The 15,522-nt window shown below is 40.8% G+C and overlaps 1 protein-coding gene across 1 annotated transcript in view; it reads left to right on the top strand.

Moving 5' to 3' along the window:
- Positions 1 to 15,522, top strand: part of LOC139214251 (collagen alpha-1(XI) chain-like) — an 80,426-nt gene that overhangs the window by 15,984 nt on the left and 48,920 nt on the right. Inside the window, exons 5-10 of the mRNA XM_070845054.1 lie at positions 5,163 to 5,291; positions 9,105 to 9,194; positions 9,690 to 9,788; positions 11,709 to 12,011; positions 13,195 to 13,260; positions 15,204 to 15,245. Of these exons, the coding sequence (XP_070701155.1) occupies positions 5,163 to 5,291; positions 9,105 to 9,194; positions 9,690 to 9,788; positions 11,709 to 12,011; positions 13,195 to 13,260; positions 15,204 to 15,245 (729 nt within the window). The remainder of the gene's footprint in view (positions 1 to 5,162; positions 5,292 to 9,104; positions 9,195 to 9,689; positions 9,789 to 11,708; positions 12,012 to 13,194; positions 13,261 to 15,203; positions 15,246 to 15,522) is intronic.

Below are 15,522 nucleotides of genomic sequence, written 5' to 3'. Positions count from 1 at the left end.
GAAAAATGTGTCAAGTTTGTGCAAAGGTGAGCACAAGAGATAAAATAAAGAAAATACAGAGGGGAGCTATGGCTACATAAGAAACTGCAAGTACGCACAATATGCATTTTAAGAGCAAAAATGTCGGCAAGAGACTGTTGATCTGAGCAGCTGTTGTCCATATAACCTTAAAGCTGGCCACATCTGGCTGATGTTTTGGAGTGACAGGGAGGCTGCAGTGACACCGTTGAACTTGAACTATGTCTTTGATAGAGAGTTGTTCCGATGAAAGGTTTTTACAGCAAGGTCTGCAGAGAGTTGGGACCTTATTCTTGGAAAAGCAAGATGTAAAAATGCACCTGTGCTCTGATCTAAAATCTCAAATGAAGTTGGAATAGTAAGAACTGCTCTTTGATTTCCTGTCTAGAGCCCAGACAGTTGCCCTTTAAACCCAGATAAAATCCTGGTGTTATGCAAGGATGCTCTCTCTTGAATATTAGTGAATATTAAGTGTGTAAAGTAAAAAATGATCACATGAACATATAATTTGTGATTATGGCACCCTTTTTTCCGCCAGACTCTGCATTTGCGTTTAACTGGGTCAGACTGCAGATGCTTTGGGCATATTTCCAAATGTGTCTTCCAGGTGTATTAATATCCCCCAGCTGTTCCTGCAGGCAAAGTGACCTGCTGCACCTGGCCACAGACAATAACCTCTCAACCACCTAATTACATACTGACATGTTGTTCTGTAGGAATTAGTGGAAAACTATGTATCATTTGTGTATAATGTAAGTAGGGCTGCAAAGGTGGTTAATTGTTTTGTCTGTAAAATGCCTAATATAGATTCCCAGAGTCCAAGGTGTCTTAAACTGTCTTGTGTTGTCCAATCAGTAATATTTGATTACAATGATATGAAACAGAGAATCCTCATATTTGAGAAGCTCACACCAGAAAATGTCTGGCACTTGGCTGCTTGAAACAAGTAATCAATTATCCTAACAGTTTCACCCTGTTTGACAGTTTGACTTCTCAGTTAATCTACTAATTGTCTTAATTGGCCACATTCAAATGAAGCCATTGAAGTTTTCAAATTCTAACATTAGCTCCTAATGCATTTCAAGAATATAAGAGCTCAAGGGCATATATATGGGAATATATTCAAGGGACTGAAGGTATGTCCCCAAATTTGTACTATACGTAAAAGTATTTCTGCATTTTATAAGCTTTGCAGGCAGCACTTGGTCTCAGCATTTGTTCTGCCCACAACAGTGTGTGCAAGTCAAAAACTTTAAGTTATATGTTTGTTATAACTATAGTTAAACTAGGAGCATGAGTTTTTTTTTCTTTTGCTAAAGAGGTGGGAACTGACTGCAGTTTGAGAAGATCTGCCTGTAAAGCTTGATTAAGGGCAAATGATTTCAGGCCCTGAAAAAAAAGCCAAAATTACGGTTGGTATCCCTCCAGAAATTGACACTCTAATGTTGATAAAGTTTCTAAATCAAGTATGGTCTTAATTTTGTGGAGTCAAAAACAAACTACATCTTTGTTTATGCCTCCAAATTAGTCCAACAAATGCAGGATGGGAAAACCCCCGTGCCTCCTGTCATCTCTGATCCGGCGCCAACAGGGGCTATCTGCATCTAATCAAAGTTGTGTCTTGATTGTTGAGGTCAGTCATGTGCTGTGTTGCTCATGGATGAGGTAATGTACGTTTATAATCAGATGTCAGCGACTCGCTTGATCACAATCCCTCCACAACTCTGTCCTTCTGAGTGGCATTCAGAAGCTCATATTTGACATTCTGTTAACAATACAGTGCCAAGGACAGATTTCATGGTCTGATGAGGGCTTGTTATACTGCTGACTATTAGGTGACCGTCCATCTGCCAGTTATTTTCCTTAAGTGCCTTCTGTTCCTAGAGGGTGTGGGCTGTGCTTTGGGGGGATAGTCTTCACAGCAGATGCCAAGGTCACCCAGCCCAGGGAGAATCCACTGGTGGCTGTTTTACATTTCTTAGCTTAAAATCAGATGTGAAATGTGCAGGCTTGAGGACAAACCAGTGGTGTCCAATACAAAAAAATGCACTATACACTGAAAATGGTTTGCCTATGGGTGAAATGTAGATGGAAGGAGACTGTTCTCTTGGCTTTGATCAGCCAGTCTCATTCATTTCAGTTTTTCCTTTTTCATGTACTTTTTTCCATCAAATGGTTGTCATTACAGTGTTGGATGAAGGTTAACATGTGTCGAGGTGCACTGTATTTACACACACATGCACATTGTACACAGACCCATTAATAGATCGATTGTAGTCTAGCCTAGACAGATGATTTATCCCACTGCGTCTGTGCCAGCTCTTAGCGGAGCCAGGGCATTGCTGTAGATCATTCCTGGAATTCTGAGGAGGAACCTCAACAGATGCCAGAGAGATGTGCAAGACAATCCAGACACTAACATCAACAAAAGCACAGAGATGCAGACAAAGGAGACACAGAGGGTAAAAGAAGAGAGGGGGAACGGTGAGGGAGAAGCGGATCAGGGAGTATGGGAGTGATTGAATCACTGACTGGCTTTGTAAATGGGTTAAGTATGTGTGTGTGGTCTTTTGACAAGTCCTGTATGATGGTTTTGGATTCTCCTGCAGAGCTTCACTACATATGTGTTTTCTCGTTATATATATCTCTAAATATACAAAAAAAATTCAATGTTAAATTAAAGCGAATGAGTGAGACCAAATGAAGATAAAAAAGGCAGAGTTACTGTCCGTGCACACTGGAGGACAGACATTGGAGGAAGCAGACAGAGATCTTGCCAAATGCAATGTGTCTATGTTTTTAACTGTCCTCTTTGTTTCTGGCTTCGACTTTGGATCTGTGCTGAAGTGTCATTGTAGTTTTTGTTGTAGTAGGAGGTTCAGAAGGTGCAGGGTGAACTCTTGTCAGTGGAATATTTTCCCCTTTTTTCATTGAAGGGATGAATAAGGTTCAATAAGGACAAGTTCTGTTTTGCAGAAACGCCCTTCTCCACACTCGGTTACACGCATTCACACCTGGAAGCTGCCCAGTACAACCACAGTTTGATCCCTTTGGTTACAGTTAGGCATTAAATGCCTTGCTCAAGAGAGGGTTAAGAGCTGTTTTCACTCCCCACCCAGATTTATTCTGCAGCCTGGGGATCAAACTGACAACCTTTTGCACACATGTTTGGTTTAGGCCACTGCTGCCCACTGTTATTTTAATCAGGAGGCTGTGGATGTACAGGAGAGGCACATTTTAATCTTCATTTTCACAGTTACATTACTTCTTTTTACAGCTCCTCTGGTTCCCTAGTTACAACCCTGATACAGACACGGATGGAAATGATCAGATTTTGGGTGCTACTGTTTGAAGCAAACATGTAATTTTGTCACATTTTATTACCAGTTAAGTGGGAGGGATCTTCTGTGAGATCTGTAACGCATTTTACTCCAAGATACACACAGGTTATATTGCGAAATGACCCATGTACTCTATATAAAATCTATTATGCATGTGTTTTCTCATTACAAGTGGGAACTGCAAATGCATTACAACCAAGTGTAACTGAATATCACACTAACGGTACAACAACAGTAGGTGGATGGAAGCTTACTCAGCCTGCATGCATTGGTCCATATGTAAGATTTTAGTGTGCATCTTCTGGTTGTTGTTTGGGTTGATGAATACTGTTAAGATTTACTGGTCACATATGATGAGGGTGGTGAATATCTTATGTATCCCAGAGGTCTAAGCTTGTACAGATGATGCCTCCTGTAATTTAATGCAATCTGAACATATGTGCTTCCTCTTTAGAGATCACTCTGATCACGTCCTTCTCTCACCTTTGTACAGCACTTGGGTTATTTTCCCTGTTTATTTGTCCTGTTTGTTACTTACACCAGGTGGATTCTGGAAAAGGTCAGCTGAGGTGCCCATATGATAGACTGTTATAGATCACATTCTCCACATCAGTGGCATAGCAGTTTCTGGTTTAGAAATTCCTCAGTAGACGATCATGGAAAAAGAGCCTTTGGCTGATGGAATGGTTGGGAGCAGGGATCTAATTTCCTTTTCCAAAAGCTCATGAAAAACAGACGGCCTCAGATAAGTACAGACCTTGGTTATTTATCTGCTGTATAAGGGGACTTGCCATCCCCATTAGCTGAGTGAGGGTACAATACAGTAGTTCTTGTTAAAGCTTACAGACTCCCCTACAGTCTTAATTTATTCCATAAAGTTACATGTAATTAATAGTCAAGAGACTACTGCCTCTGGTACTGTACAACATCTGCCTTGTTGTTTTATTGTCACGTTTTATTATCAACACATTGGTGCAATGCTGGAGCAATCAAGTGAGGGGGAATAGGTGCATACCTCGTGCACATTAACATTTGGTTTCTATTTGTAATCATGAAAGAAAAAAGAAATGGACAGTGTGAGTGGTCTCTGGAGTTATTGTGGGCGTCAGGGCTCAGGAAATAAGAGTCACGTTCACTTTCTGCACATACAGTGTTAGCTGATTGGCAGTTGGACCATGTCCAAGGCCTGGATGGATGCGTAATTCAAACTGAATGCTCAGTGCAAAAGATTAGCAGTTGTGTTAGAAAATACCTGTTTTCTTTGATCAGAAACTCATAGGTCAATGCTTGTGTACATAAAAATGTAAGTAGAGTGGTCATGTGCAAGCATTTCGATACATAGAAACTGTAACACATTCAGAGGTACAAATCAATTCACTTCTTGATTCTGGATCAATGTTCGATAAATTGAGCAACTATAATGACTTGTTTTGTTCCCAATACAGAACAAAGTGTTCCGTATTAGTTACAGCTCTTATGCGTGCCCGTGACTGGCTTGTCCTCAACAGTAACAGCAGCTAAGGCTCCTCAGCATTGTAATTTTTTGGATCTATTTACCAAACCAATCTGGAAAAACTTGATTTCTCAGAAATAAAGAGGAAAAAAAGTGATGGCCATAACATAAACCTATGGTACTGCTAAAAAAAAGGAAGAAAAGAAGAAAAAAACTGAGAATGAAGGAAAACTCTGACATGGTAATTCAGTGGGGAAAAATACTTCCCAATTTGTGACTCTACAGCCTGTGAAATTTGTCGACATGGCTTCTGCTGACAAGCTGCTTTTCTTCGTCTTCTCTTCTTCCAGGGTGACATCCAGCAGCTGCTGATAGTGGCAGACCCCAGGGCAGCCTATGACTACTGTGAACACTACAGCCCTGACTGTGAAACCCCCAACCACCATGACACCCCCCAGGCTCAGGAACCTGAGGATGAGGTCAGTATCTGGAATGGCCAAGACGGCAGGCTTGGAGGGGGGTTGGTGGTGGATGGATTTAGGAGAAGAGATCGAGTGAGAAGAGAAGTAGAGAAGGAAAAAGGAAGAGAGAGTTGGGAGAAAAGAGGAGGAAGGGAGGGAGGGTTTTTGAGATAGGTTGGGGGGAGGGAGGAATAGTTGTAGCAAAGAAAGGAGGGAGGGAAACAGGGAAGGGGAGAATATGGGAGCTGGAGTTTGGGATTTAGTGAGGATGATAACAGGAATTTGGAAAGAGGCCTTCAGACCACGGTGTTGTTAATAAAAGTCAGGGAGCAAAACATGAAGTAAGAGAATAAATTAGGAGGGTCTTGGATGGATGAAAATGATGTAGATCAATATGAAAGATAGGGTGACTTAAATCCAATTGAAATTTGAATTCACCTCACTTTTTGTGTAAGGAAATGAAACTATAATGATACATACATAGATTTTAGGGCTGCTGCTAGAAGACACACTGCAAGCTTTACTGATAGGACAATGTCATAACAGGATATCAGGATATATTTCTCTTTTTTCAACAAGCACACATACCATTGAAGAGGTCTGTCCCTTTATAACAAACAGTTGGATGACCCATCATAAATTTGTTCTCTTCCTGGAATGTGGAAACTAGCAAGGTACTTGGAAAGTAGACGATTGGTAACACTAGCACTGACTGCCACCAGACTTTGTTTTTTGTTCATATTATTTCAACACCTGCAGAGTCATCAGCAGCCCCTGAACACTCTGTCTTGTCCTATATTGCACAACGGAGGGTGTCTAGCTAGCATTAGCAGTCTGTCTTTTATCCTCAAATCACAGATGGGACCAAGCAGTGGCAAACAGCATCAAGTTTCCCAGTTCCCCCACCCCCATTTTGAGCTTTTTTCCTTAAACACTTCTGTGACATAGACAATGGTTTGTGACAGCTAATAGTAATAGTAGATAGCTGTTGCCCTGATGTAAGATAGTGCATTTTCAGTCTGCCAGAAAATAAAACACAAGCAAAATTGCATGATCTTAAACACATTTTTACAAACATTCCTTCAGGCACAAGTATTTTGACAGAGGCAGAGCAACTCAAATCTGTCTCTTTCTTTAGTCTGTGTTTCACTCTTGGAAACATGCTGACATATCAAAATACATTGTTGAGTTTGAACTCATCTTTTGAAATATAAATTTTACTGCCACTGGCGCCAAAACATCACTTGAGGTGTCTTCAGCCAAATCTCTTCATTGAAATATAGTGTGTTCTGTCAAGGTCTCATTTTTCCTTTCTCATCTTCATTTTTTGTTATTTTGCTAGTTCAAGCCTTTTTGTCAGCTGACATTTTCCTTCAGTATTTCACTAAATAACTGATGAGCTCACACTGGAAACTTTTCCTTTTTCCCTGCCACGAAGTCTGAGCCCACTTTGGAGTGGCCCCGTGATTTATATCACTAACGAGTTCTACAGGCTCTGCCCAGACTCCCAGGGAAATTTAAGCTTTTCCTTCCCCAGCTAGACTCCCAGTACCTGGAAAAGTAGACTTTAGATCCCTGGTTCAAGAAAAAAAATCAGGAACCGGTTCCCTACTTGAAAATATTGGCTGTACTGTGGGTACCATGTCCTGGAAAATATTGCTTCATCATCAAGTTACTCTTCAGCGCCAAGACAAGGAGCTTGTCAATTCTAAATAGACAGCAGGGAGCAGTTTGGATACAAGAACATTGTAAATCTGGTTTATTCATTGTGGGTTTCTGTACAGTTGTAACAGGAATATTTCAGCTCAGTATTATAAAGAATTGATTTCCTCCTGAAAAATATTTCCTCCAAAGGAAAGCAATCTTATAGAAGTTAAAATCTCACAGCTCACTTGTTTTTTTTAAACATAAAAAAGTGTTTGTGTGCTTTTAGGTCTGAACTTCTGAACATCTTTCTGTGTTTTTTAAAAATGCGGCTCTACAGTCACGGAGCATGGCTTTGACCTTCGCCTCTGAAGATGCTCCTTGACCTAGAACACTCTGCCTTTGCAGTTGTCAGCCACATGTCTGCAGCTGGGTTAAAAGAGGAAGAGCGAGCGATGCAGGAGGAGGAGGAAGGGGGAGATTTTTTATGAGCACACTTCAGTATTTACGCCTTTCATCCGCGCCTGTGGTGAAGGCCTTCAGCTCGGCCAAGCACCTCAGCATACCCATAAATCTTTATAAATCCCTCCTTCGTTCTCTATCTTTCTCTATATTTCTGTCTGACCCTCTTCTTCACTCCTATCAGTCAGTCAGTCTAGTTGCTCCAGCCAGGGCTTCTCTCTTTAGTGACCTTGCTCTCTCTCTGGGCCACTGAACAGAGGCCAGGCCAGCATTGCAGCAGCCCGTGGATCTTGTATTATTTTATGAGCTTAGCAGTCCATCAGGGACTAATATTTATCCCATGCGCTGATAGAGGGATGCACATCAGGAGCTACTCTGTTAACTTAATCTATTTCGCCTGTTTTGGACAGTGAAAAGGACAGAAAAGGGAAGATCAGGAGGTTTTTGACATAGACACAGGGCTAAAGTGGGTAAATTGCATAATATTTTATGGGTTGTGGGCAGTGTGCTGACAAATGCATTGGTGATTTATAGGGATGATTAGATATTTTGTGAAACACTTTATTTTGCAGAGAGTTAGATGATCGATATCACTCTCGTGTCTGTATGGTTAATATGAAGCTGGAGGCAGAGGTGGTTAGCCTAGCTTAGCATAAAGACTGAAAGCAGTGACAACAGCTAGCTCTGTAAAAGCCTAACTTCAGTTTTTTGTACAGACAAAACAAACGACACATATCGTGTTAATGTACATTAGAGATGCTGGTCTTTTTTTAAACCTTTGGAAAGAGCCAGATATGGCATCTCCCCTGCTTTTAGCCTTTACGCTAAGCTAACCGTGTCTGCGCTCTAACTTCATATTCAATGGCAGGATATACAGTAAAAGTGGTATCAATCTTCTCACCTAACCCATGTGAATAAAGTGAATATGCATATTCCTTAAAATGCTGAAATGTTCTTGTAAAGTAACAAGAAAGCCACTTCAGTCCTTTTGTTATGCATGGTGTTTATTAAGATGTTTCCTCTCTGCTGGGTCAGGTTGAATTAATTCTCAAATGTAAATAAACTGCAACATAAATACACAAAACAGACCGCATTACAAGCTGGCCGAGTGCTCTGGAGATCCAAAAAGAAACATTCTGTGAAAAAAAAAAAGATTTAAAGTAACACATGTTGTTTTTTCTGACTGGTTTAATACCCCAGCAGTGGTTTTACCCCCTGCTACTGTATTCCATATGCTCCTCATAATTTACCAACATGGGATGAGTCAGGACAGCTTAAGGTTTCTGTTTAATTGGGCCCATTAATGGAGCCTCAGGGCGATTGTTGGCTTTAAAAATGACGCAGTAGGAGCAGATAAGTTTTCACTGGAACCACATTAACCCTCCAACATCCTGTTGGAAGCAAACAAGAATCTTAATTGCTGTTTGCTTGGTTACGCATTAACATTTCAATGGGGTCATATGAGGCTCATGAGGTTTGGATAGAAAGGAGGCTGTTATCCATATGCAAAACTGTCCAGTTTTCTGGTATGGATGTGATATGTTCATAATTTGACCATGTTATTTCTAAAATAGCATGACAACACAAAAAAATTGAATGGTTTACAAATAGTTGTAAACTGTTTTGGGAATGATAAGCTCTCACATGCCATGTAAATAATGCAACATGTCTCTGAGACATTGCGCTGCCTTATTTACATGATACCCTATCCCTTTTTCCTTACAGTACACTAACTATGAGTATGGTGAGTTATATGACTACATTGAAGGAGAATTAACCACTGATGCTCCCCCAACTGAAGGAACCAAGACTGAGGTAACACATGACTAATACAGTTATCATGGCTTTTACCATGAATAACACACGTGTGTTTGTGTGTGTGTGTGTGTGTGTGTGTGTGTGTGTGTGTGTATACAAGCACTTGATTTCTTATTGTCACCCACCCATGTTCATCTCTTGTCCCTCATTTTAAATCTTCAGCTCTCTCTCTTACCCTCTCCTTTTCTATTTTTTGTCCCTCCAACTCCCTGCTTTATCTGCATGTCTTAATATATGATCATTTATCTTTTGTTGCTTGTAGCATAAATGTATACAACAAATTTCAAATATATCACGACTATTATAGCACTCGTTCTGAAGCTCTCCAAATGTATTGAGGATAATCATATCACTGCTATATTCATCATGTTCTTGGTGCTGTGGAAACAAGAGATGCGCATTAACAAAAGCTTTTGAATATAGCCTGAATTTGATTTTACCCATATCAGATATGTGATTCTGTCCTTGTGTGCTGTCCTTGTCTAATTTCAGACAAAAGTGGGTGGAGACTACTACGCGGGTGAGTATGACTACACCACAGTGGATGGAAATCAGCCAGAAACCCCCACTGAGACTGCAGGACAAGGCCAGGTAACTTTTTTAAATATGCATTTTTCTCACAGAGATCAGGCCTGGATAATGTGCTTCATTTTTGTTAACATGAGGAGAAACATGTTTGATAACCAAGTAGGTATTCATAGTACAGTCATTTGTTTGATAAATTCAGAAGCATTCAATAGTAAGTAAGTAAAATTTGAAGATTTATGAGAGAAAAAACTGTGGAAATTCCAGGACATTATACTCAATTTCACGTAACCGCTGTAGACAGCTGTTAGCTGAACAACAACATTGGCGTTACAATGTAGAATTATTTGTATTGTTGATTTTTGTGAAGTCAGCGGGGTTTGGACCACAAAAATACTGGTTGAAGATCCCCAGTGGGATACACTTTTTATTATGGTGGGAAATTCTCTGTGTATTCATCCAATTAACATCCAGATATCTATTTATGTAATCACTGGTTTCAAATTAAATTCAAGACAGTGTGGGACATCGTGAACAACAAAACATATTTTTATTTATCGTCCTTGGAGGTTGATTTCCATGAGAAGCCGCCTCCATCAAACAGATTCTGGATAAAGACCGAAGCAGGAAAACGTTGTCATTTAATGAACCATAACCAATGGAAAATCAGTAGACAGACGCATCCCCTATATCTCTGCCATATCCTGAATTTGGCAGATCCTGTCTTAATTTGTGCTAAACCATCACATAAAACACAGCATAATGAGGAACATTCGGGGGTTAAACTAAAACAATACGGCCGTGTGCTCCGCCAGCCAAATGTTTGCCGATTGCATTGTGAAGTACTGTGAGGAAGATAATGCAGCTTCAGTCAGCTTGAGACAGTACATTCATTTAAGATGACAGGCCAGTGGCTAACTACGGAAACTAAACATATGCTGTCCTATGCTGGAACACTTGTCTGATTACCGAGGACCATGACGCACTGGACAACGTTAAAACAATGTCATCAAGGGTCAATTCATTGACTGTTTAGGACATGGAAGCACTCTGAAGGAATGTTTAACCTCTAAATAAAAAAAGAAATCAAAGACCATGACGAGACCCTATAAAGTGAATCACTTTTGCGAGCTTTTTGCAATGTGCACAAATACAAGCTGCTTTACAGTGATAACATGAGCTGAAAACTGTTGCCAAAAAGATGCTTACAAAAGCAAATTTGCATGAGAGGCCTGAGTATTTTCTCTACATTCTCCCTCAAGACACTCTCAATATGTCATGTCTAATGACGCAGTTGAGTGCAACACCGATTGAGGTTTTTTTAACAGGCTGAATCCAGTTTGATTTACAAGGCAAAGCTTTCAAATCAAAATGGATTTGTTCTTATACAATAACGTTCCCTCAGTGCCTCAGATTCTTTGCAAACACAGATTCTTAAATGTATAAAAGTCTTGTTTCTTCTTAAACGGCATAGCACTTTACTTTCACTTCATTGGGTCTTTAATAGTTCTTGATTTGCATTTCACCTCTTCACTAAGACTGAAGTTTTTAAGGTTATGATGTCTGAATTACCTCACTAGTCATTCATACTGTACTTTTACCGCATGAATGAATTTTACTTTTGAAAGACATCAGTGGGTCAAAAGTTTCATTTCACATCCCTACAGCTTCGCAAATAGTCTATTTCTAATATGATTATAGCTGTTAGGGATAATAACAGTGCATGTTGACAAAACATATGTGGAGTTTCACATATGTTGAGTTTTAGATGCTGTCCCAAATAAAATACGTGGCTGTGTGCACAACTAAGCTGAAAATTCTTTTGCAGAGTTTCACTTAGTTGGTGTCTAACGCCTTGACTGTGAATCAAAAAACATGTGAGTCATTAAAGTTGTTCACATGGTTTCATTTCACTAACCAAACCTCCATGTTTCCTCCCATCCTGACAACTCCTGCCCCCTTTTGCGATGCCTGGATTGATCCCAGAGCTATGAAGGGGAAATAGTGGATGATTACATCACCGGTGTGGATCAGGTTGGGGTGGACCCCACCATTGCCGTGGAAGCTGCTGCCCCAGTGGACACTCAAGAGAAGGTGGATCCTGCCACTGACGTGTACGAGTTTAAGGAATATGACCTGCAGGATTATGACAAAGCGTTAGAGAAGCCATATGGTGAATATGGTGGCTATGACGATTACGGCCCCACTGACGCCAAGCCTACATCTGCAACACATGATGAAGAGTTTGGTCCCGGTGTTCCAGCAGTGACCGACTTCAGAGAGAGCAGTGTAAGTGGTCAGAAGTGATGGGGGTGAGGGGAGTATGGAAGTGGTGGTCAGGAATGTGGAAAGATGGAGAGGATGCTGGTGGCATTTGTTTGATGGGTTGTTTGCTGTGCCCTTTTGTTTGTTGTTTCTAATGGTATTGGGTTATAGCTCGGAGCATTCTGCATGCACAAGCAGCAAACACAAATACACCAGCAAGCACAAACACACACCTTGTCTATCTAAGCCTCCTACAAATAAACAGATGTCGACCCAGCTGTCAGCACAGACACACCTTCCATAACCTCTTGGCCTCAGTGACCTCTGGTGTTTATCAAAGACATGCTCCTCCCTGCTTATCCCACCAGTGATCCGTTTGGATTACCTGATGACAAACGAAGTCCTTGCAAATGTTTTTTTGTCAGATCCATCTAGGTCAATATCTCAAACCAGACAGAAATACCTGCTGAGCCAGTGTCTATCATGGCGTGTTTCCAGCCTCCTTCCTTGCCTCAGGATCCAGATTCTCAGAGGCAGGAAGTGACACAGTCTCTGTCTGGATGTTGGCTTGAGATCTGTCTGCTTTGGGTTGATCTGAGGCACTCTATTAGTGCTCCTCACTCTACAATCTCAGGACACCGCAGCCCTGCTCCATGACTTTTTCAAAAAGAGTTTCCTCTTCAGACTGAACTGTTCAGTCTAGCGGTTTTTGGACACACTGCTGTAGGTGGTTGGTGAATTCTTCTCATGTGAAGTCATTGTATGGATAGTGTCAGGTAACGACCTCTGCATTTGTGCACAGTTGGGGTCTTTTTGGCAGTTCCTGGCTTTAAAGGAAGCTTAATAAATAGGAGTCAGACCAAAGTCTAAATTATGGCTTCTTGCAAAATTATTCTTGAGGTTTATTTTTCCAGCAGGCAGACAAAAAAAAAAAAAAAAACAGCTTTTTCGCCTTGAGAACTACCTAAATCCTTTAAAGCGTGCAGAACACTAGTCAGCATTTTACTGAGCTTTTCTTAGCAGTTTTGTTGGTATTTTAAGTAACCTCTATAAAAGAGAAGACACCCAACACAACAGGGCATCTGCTGCTCATAGGTCTCAGTTTTTCCATTTATGGCTTCCACACCATCGGTGCTCTGCGTTTACATATAAATGTCTGGTCTTTAATTAAGTAAAAAGCTCACCTGGTCTGTCTTTATGTTTGTAGGTGAGTGGAGGTCAAAGCTACCTGGGGGAGAAAGGAGAAAAGGGTGAACCCGCTGTCATTGAGCCAGTAAGTAAAGCATTAAACCGCTATGTTGTAATTATGATAATAAACCAAACTGTTGAAGAGGAATGGTAAACTTTGTCCAAGCTGCTTTTGAGTGCCAAATTAAATCAGCTAATATTCAGATTTTGAAAGTCACATGCATCAGAAAACACCAAACACTGGGTTCACATTGAAAAATAATAAACTGTATTTGCCAACTAGAACTGTAGATCAGAACGGCACATCCGGGAACTTCAGCTTGCGTCACGCCCTGTTCCTGGAGGAAAACAAGTGACTTTAATGTAAAATATCGGTTCAAAACCAAACCAAAGGAAAAGCCGTCTGAATGAAAGTACTTTATAAATGACTTGGAGACACCGTGAAAGGCAAATATACATCCACTCTGCTTGACCTTGACAGCGGAAGATGCAGGGAAAAGGTTAATTTGATCCACAGGTCCCTTCACTCCTACTGTTTGTACCTTATTGATTCTCCAGATTAGCAAATCACCGGTGATATATTTCACTTTTCAGTCCTGCTCCACCAAAACTATGCTAGCTAGCAGCACTGCGCTCTGACAGCTGACCTAGCTAACGTTACTTTATAGCCTAAAGGTTAAGGTTAGCTTACATTAGCCCCTTAGTGTAGCCTCAGCTCCAGTCACTAGGTAACTGCTAGTGGCCTATAAAGAACACGGGTCCAACTACAAGCTATTCTTTAACAGGCTATTTTAGTTTTTATGCAATTATTAGCTACCTCGATTCTGCAAAGAGGACGCCACTGTCCTGCCCTGCATGTGCAACGGCTGATAGCGTCTGTGCTGCTAACATTAGTCTACAGAGGTTAATTTAAATTCATGCAAGTTAAATTGGTTAGGCTTTGTGCCCCCTTAATAAGCTAAAGTGGTGCAGGGTGAAGAAACACAGGTGACTCGTTTCACACTGGCAGACGATGCGTGTAGTGTTAGCATGTAGCGTTAGCATGTAGTGTTAGCATGTAGCGTTAGCGTGTAGCTTTGGGGAACAAATCAGAGGTCAGCGATGTGGGATTAAATCCTGGTGAAGCCATCTCAGCAGCATCTCTTTGGCTCAGCTTTATTAATTTAAATTGGCTTGTTTTAAGTGTGGATGCCGTGTTGTTGATCATATCTGTAGAAAGTCAGTTAGTTGCTAATTAGCTAGTTGCTAAGTAGCTAGCAAACTACTGGACATTAACGCCAAAGTCATGCAGTTGTTTATCCTGGAAATGACTGCTAATTTAACAGGCTATGAAAAAATACAACCATCTGTGTGTCTTTATAGTCTCTTTTTAGCCACAAAATGCTCAGTTAAGTGGCATATTTCAAAATTGGTCTTTCTCTTCAACTGAGCCTTTCCAACAATGAACTGAAAGTCTAAAAACATTTTCTGGGTATACATGTTGTCTTTTATGTGCTATCCTCAACTAATTAAAGACCATATAGCTCTTTAATATCAGATTTACGTTTGTTTATTTATTTCAGTTTCATTGCAACATGACACAAAGTCATGTTTATTTCACTTAAGTGGTTACAATCAAGACTGTCATGTCTCCTGGTGAGATTTAACACACATCTTCTGTCTAACTGCTGTAGACAAAACAGCCGCTGTAGACACAAAATGCCACAGTACATAAGTTCTGTAGAGAGGCATTTTATACAATTTACCACCACAGGCTAAACACTGACTGAAATAGCAGTTGCAGTTAATGTCTTTCCTCTTTTGCCATCTCTACCACAACTGGCCTCCATCCCAATCTTTAATCACACACATGTTATAGAACATCAGATAGCTGCAGCATTGTTAACGTCTTGAGCTTGTAGCTATAAGTAAACTCCACAACCTCAAACCCAAAGCATCCACTGGCTCTCATTTTCCCCCCATTCTCCATTGCATGTGGGTTTACAGGCTGCCCTATAATGCTACTGTATCCACTTTTTCCTTTTTCAGGGGATGCTTATAGAAGGACCCCAAGGAGCCCCCGGCCAGGCAGTGAGTATCACGTTCTCCCACACTCCTGTCTGCCTTCCACAGATGGAGAACAGCTAAAGAGGGAAAAAATGTCTTTATGGAAAGAGCATCAGCCCTGATCGCCAGTGAAGCTTGAGTTGGGAAAGACAGTCAAAATGTGTGATTGTGCATGAATGTGTGTGCATGAATGTGTGTGCATGAATGTGTGTGCATCTGCGTGCGTGTGTGCACAGGAGAGAGAAAGAAGGGGGGTCGGGAGCTATTTTATTTTGAGGCTTATTTCTTCTTGAACCCATGT

Source organism: Pempheris klunzingeri, chromosome 15 (genome assembly GCF_042242105.1).
Source record: "Pempheris klunzingeri isolate RE-2024b chromosome 15, fPemKlu1.hap1, whole genome shotgun sequence".
Classification (NCBI taxonomy): Eukaryota; Metazoa; Chordata; class Actinopteri; order Acropomatiformes; family Pempheridae; genus Pempheris; species Pempheris klunzingeri.
The sequence above is the reverse complement of the archived record's forward strand: the minus strand, read 5'-3'. Positions and strand labels throughout refer to the sequence as shown.